Source organism: Labrus mixtus, chromosome 5 (assembly GCF_963584025.1).
Source record: "Labrus mixtus chromosome 5, fLabMix1.1, whole genome shotgun sequence".
Lineage (NCBI taxonomy): Eukaryota > Metazoa > Chordata > Actinopteri > Labriformes > Labridae > Labrus > Labrus mixtus.
The window spans coordinates 22,746,366-22,751,933 of NC_083616.1; the positions used below are offsets into that span (position 1 = coordinate 22,746,366).

General features: G+C 40.9%; 1 protein-coding gene across 1 annotated transcript; it reads right to left on the bottom strand.

Moving 5' to 3' along the window:
* Window positions 1-658: 658 nt before the first annotated feature.
* On the bottom strand, window positions 659-4,711 carry LOC132974791 (izumo sperm-egg fusion protein 1). Its single transcript, XM_061039066.1, has 8 exons — window positions 4,510-4,711; window positions 3,908-3,982; window positions 3,668-3,751; window positions 3,530-3,550; window positions 3,316-3,405; window positions 2,909-3,036; window positions 2,530-2,680; window positions 659-1,499 (listed from the first exon to the last, which is right to left on the bottom strand). Exons 1-8 carry the CDS (start codon window positions 4,709-4,711, stop codon window positions 1,327-1,329), a joined length of 924 nt encoding a protein of 307 aa, XP_060895049.1. The 3' UTR covers window positions 659-1,326.
* Between the last annotated feature and the right edge of the window lie 857 nt (window positions 4,712-5,568).

Sequence of the window (5,568 nt, forward strand, 5' to 3'; positions counted from 1 at the left end):
AACTGGAAGATGACGTGGTGGAGGTTGTGTTTATCGGGCGGACTATTTTTGAACCAGAAGCATCCTATGTCATCAAAATGTACCGACGGTATCCTGTCGCCAGATGAGAGAGCAGAATTTAAACTCTGCTGATGGTGCAGAAAACGTACTTTAGAATAAACACTGCCAGTCATGAAAAGGTTTGTCATCTCTCTAAACAGAAATAAAAGTAAATAAACATTTGAAGAAACCCAGATTAGAACATCTGCCCCCTCTACCCCCCTGTTCTCCCAGAGGGGATTATAAAGATTAATTGGATGGTTGGGAACTATTAATCTCTGCAAAACACTGTAATCCGGGATTTAACTCATCCCTGACTCCTCTAACAAACGCCCATGTGACAGTGCCACAGCTCCATTGAGGGGGAATGTGTGCCTGCTGGGGTCAGATCGCTGATGTGCTCAGGCGAGCTGGTGCTTAACGTTACGGAAAACTGAGTGGTTTTCTGGGGGAGTTTTAGTATGTGTGTTTCAGTGTGTGTATGCTGTGTGCTCTGGTTTTACTACACCACAAACTTTCTGTTTTATGAGTGGGATGTCGATGTTTGCTGTCACTGTTCACTCTGAAAAACCCTGATTTTTTTTCTTCTTCCAATATTGAATATTAAAAAACAAAAAAAACACACAATAGAAACTCTATGTGCTTCATTTAGCCACCTACATGTCTTCTCACTCCCATGTCATTTTTGGACATTACTTCCCACTTTGTTCTGGGAAATTTATTGAGAAACTGAAAGAAATGTTATAACCTCAAGTGAGAGAAAACTCCCTGTCATTCTTGTCTGTTTATGCTGTACGCATCACCACACTGTGCTTTTTGTGTTATTTTACTTCCTCCTATCTCTTCTCGTCTTGGCTGTGGCTTTTCTCCGCTCTATCATCAGCCTATGGAGAGCAAATACACAGTTATCCTATATTTAAGTCACAATTTAACACAAACAATAACACAAAAACCTGCCAATTGAGTGACCTTAAAAAAATGAACGGTTAACAATAGTTAATAACTGTTGATTGTAAGAAGTGACAATACTTTCAGAGTAAGCACCTTCAAGACGTCATCGGTTCAATTGTAAACAGTCTATCATTAAACCTATTATAGCTTCATGTGACATAAACCTAAGCCTCAAAAATAATGAGTCAATCCTCAAACTGTGACAGCCACTTCCTCCACCTTGCCTCATTCAGTGTGTCATGCCCTCTGACTCTTCTGTGTCACCTTGTACTCCTCCACCTTTCCTTTTTTTACCCCAAACCCCCCACCTCCAGTTTTCCACCTACATACTGTCACTCACCCCAGAACTACTGTGAGGCCTACACTCGCTGCCAGACTCAGGGCAGTAACCACGGCGATGACTGGCACCAGCAGGCCCTTGGCAGACTGAAAAGGTGAGTAGGTGTCTCCGGGAGGCGGGGGAGGCAGAGTGACGACAGGTCGTTGATCCTGCTCAGGCGAAGGGGCAACTGTAAAAAAGGAAGGATGAAAATGTCAGACGGATGTGTAAACAGAGCTACATGTAGAAGAGTAACGTGTATGATATGAGACCTATAAGGACAGGTATTCACAACTATTTAGCGTATTCTACATGGACTATACGACAAGGAGGTTTGAACATTCTTTTGACTCACACCAACCTCTAAACAAAGGGACAAGAAGACTTGGTTATACAGAACACCAACAATAGACCACTTCAATACAATTGAACCCGATATGACTTTTATGACACACTATTACACTAAGCTAAACACAAGAAAACCAACAAAGCAACAAAAGACGAGAAAGACACCAAACCCCCTAAAACAAACAGAAACCCTTACGTTTGCACATCAGTGTGGAACTCAATCGCAAATCCACTCTGACTTACAATGCCCTTCATTTTTCTGCGCTCACCTCTCTCCACATCTACATCTCATCCACCTTGTTAGACACGTCTTCATATACCCACATCTATTTTATTATGCCCAGCTTACCAGGCTTTTTCCAACCTCCAACTCTTGGTTTTGACTACCTGTTCTCCTTTCATGCCCCACTTTTCACCCCTGACAGTCTCTGGACTTAAAGATTCTAGATATTAATATTAAATATTCAGTGCGTTTGTGTTGTATCCTGATTGTGCTTTCTGACCTCTTGCAGAAACACAACACAATGGTACATACCCATTAGATTATTAAAGGCCCAACACAGCTGAAATGTTCCAAATTCAGTTAATTTTGTAACATTAGGTGGATAAATCACTATAACATTTTTATCTTTGTGTATTCTGTAAACTGGGATATTTGTCTCATTGTACTGCTGAACTGCAGCTAGCTGTTGATTTATTCATTGCCATTAATTTGGAGTTGACTGATGTTGATTTGAGTGTATTTCCTCAAATGTGGCAGCTATTGAAAGCTCCTAAATGAACTTGAATATGATGTTGTTGTCCTGCCCCTTCAGAGTTAAATGATCTGACATGTTTTTCTGTGATGACGTGCTGAAAAGTCTGCACTCTACCCGTGAGCAGGAAAGTGACCCGGTAGAAGATCGTTCCATTTCGGCTCTGCAGGGAGCAGCGATATGTTCCTTGTTCATTCACATGCAGCTGATTTAAGACCACAGTTGAGTCTTCTGTCACTATCAAGGTGCTGAAGTCCCTCTCATTCAGCTGCACACACAGATGAGGCAGTGAAAGTTGTAATTTTGTAAAAGTCAGTTAAAAGCTTTCAGTTACTAAGTTTGGTGACATGTATGAAGCTAAAAAGAGACAAACACAGGAATCAGGAAGTTTGTACAGTGGTTACAAAGTGGAAAGTATCTTCTGTAGTCGTGAGGTACTATCGAAGCTTCTGTTCCTAATTTTCGACCAAGAGGAAACCTGTAATGTCAGAGAGACCTTTTGAGTCCCTGGCACACCAGCGGCCCATGAGTAATGGTACTCTGGTCTACCCAGCAGAAGACTATGCCATGGATGGAAACAGTTCAACAAGGCCTGGCCTCCTTCCTCAGCCTGCACCGGGTACTCTGGAGAAAGAGGGGGGAGGAGAGTAAAACAGAGATGCTTCATTCATTCACATGAGGATTACAGGGATAATCTTTTTCATTAGCCTTGCACATGGACGGCCAGCAGCACAGCACCGCTTAGAAACACATTTACACGCCCGTGACAGCATGTGTCCACGTACAGCATGTGCTGTCCATGCAGTGATGCACTCCCACCAAAAATGAGTAGGTACAGCTAGCCCTCATCCACCCACTCAGCAGCAACAACACACACACACAAACAAGCAAATGGAAATATACCGCCGCAATCCTGCTGTCCAGAGGGTGAAGGGCAGATGTACATCTTGTAGCGGCAAGAGAAGCAATCCATTATTCTTCGTCTCAAAAGCCCTGAAAAGCACATCCCACTCTCACATGCACTTACACGTGTTCTCTGAACATGTACTTGATAAATACATTTCATGCATCTACAAGGGTTTAATACAGAGGGAAGGATCAGACAGAATAGACTTACCGCACTTGTTAGGGCACAATCCTGAGGGAGAGACAAACAAATGATGTGAAAGTAATGTGTCTTGTACAAAGCCATGACTTACACAAAGTGCTCTGCCTCATACTGAGCAGAACACTCGCTGTTACTCATGTCTATTACCATCCTGCATAAATGTGTCCAAGTGTTTCTCTAAGATCTTCCTGCCCTTCTCCATGATCATAATGGCTTCAAACGTCACAGACCCTTAAAAAAAAGAAGACGCTTGGTCTAAAAGTCTGATGGAAATCAAGTTTGATTATAGAAATGTATTCAATGAAGATATAAGAGAACAAATGTGATGACCTTGTGGGTTTTTGTTTCTTCAAACTTTGCTTAGCTTTTTTAGTTTTTGTTTCTCACCTGTGTGCTGGGACTTCAAGAAGCGGTCAAATTCGCCCTGGTATTCAGTTTTGGCTCTGTACAGCGTGGTGGGATCTGAAGAATAATTATAGAAATATACATCTTAAGCATCTCACACAAACTGTAATCCAAAAAAAAAAGAAAAGAAAAAAGGATTGCCTTAGCAGTGAATGACCTCCACTGCCACATCATATATATCCGTTCTCCTTGTGTTTTCCATGGTATTCTTTGATTCTTTAACTTTTTATTGATTATTGTTTATTGATTGCTAAATAGTTTACTGAAGGCTTAAATGAAGCACTTTAGTCTTCATGTTTGGATAAAAAGTGCAACATTAATAAAGATGAGTCGAGTTATCATACCGACAGAATCCACTACTTCCACTACTCTTATATATTTTCTTTTGTTGTACACTCGAGAGGTATTTTAAATGTATATTAAGTACATAATATGTATAATTCAAGTGCCATAAACATCCCACTAACCATTGTTGTAATGTAAATATGTGACAAGATGTGACATATTAGTTGATATAAGCATAATCAAATTTCTCCACACAGTGAAGCCAAGCCAAATTTGGCTGAAACAGGCCTTGGTCTCACCAATGACTCCCTTTCTTTCCCGGCTGGTCTCTCTGTAGGTCTGATAGGCATGGTCATAAATCTTTTTCAGTTCTATCTGGTCGTCCACAGTGGGAGCAGACAGGGCCAAGTCCTCATGGAGGAGCCTGATCTTGCTGTCACACTGCAGACAGGCCTCGGCTGTATAGACGTAGAAGAGCAGGGACACCAACGTGAGCGGCATCTCTCCTCTGCTCCCTGAACTCTCCGGGGGAATAACACCAAGATGCGTCACTGTAGGACCTGGGATTTTTCAGTCAGTGTCTTTCTGAAACACAGTTGCCAAATATCAGTTCTGCTACAGACACCATCATTACTGTAACTGCAAAAATTGTCACCACTCCTACACCTCATCTTTTAGCAATTTGTACATTTACTGTAACGACACCTTCCAGGAATACAAGTGTTATTCCAATCACTCCTTAAAGTACTTTTACTGGTGTTTGGAAAAATAGTTTGCCTCATGTTTTCTGGGTCAAGGACACAGTATAGTTACTGTATAGTATATTGGTTTCTGTCTGTTTGGGTTGTTTCATTTAACACACATATTGAGAGCTGAAATTAACAATTGTCCTGATCTCCTGTTTTATCATCAACATTATCACATTACCAGTGGATTAACACATATATTGATATTATTGGTGTGGAGCGGTCAGTGGCAAGAGTGCATGGTGCTGCAGCTGTCACCATCTCGGCGTGGGAATCGATGCTAGAAAGAATTAACAAACTGCTGTAAGCGCTATATTATTATTTTATTTTTTTTATCTATGCTCTGGAATCTGTTTTCCCTGCACACAGTATTTATTTGTAATAGAGACCTATGGGGTGGGGAGGGAGGGAACGCCACAGGGTTTATGTTTCACTTTTTTGTCTCCTTACTTTTTGTCTGTATTTTTATGATTGTTGTAACTCTGTCTGTTATAAAAGGAAATTAAAAAGTTGATCACAAAAAAAAAAACATTATCACATTACCTAATGTAAATAAAATAAATCTGGCATGCCATGAATATGGAATATATTTGGCCACTAATTCTCTTAATA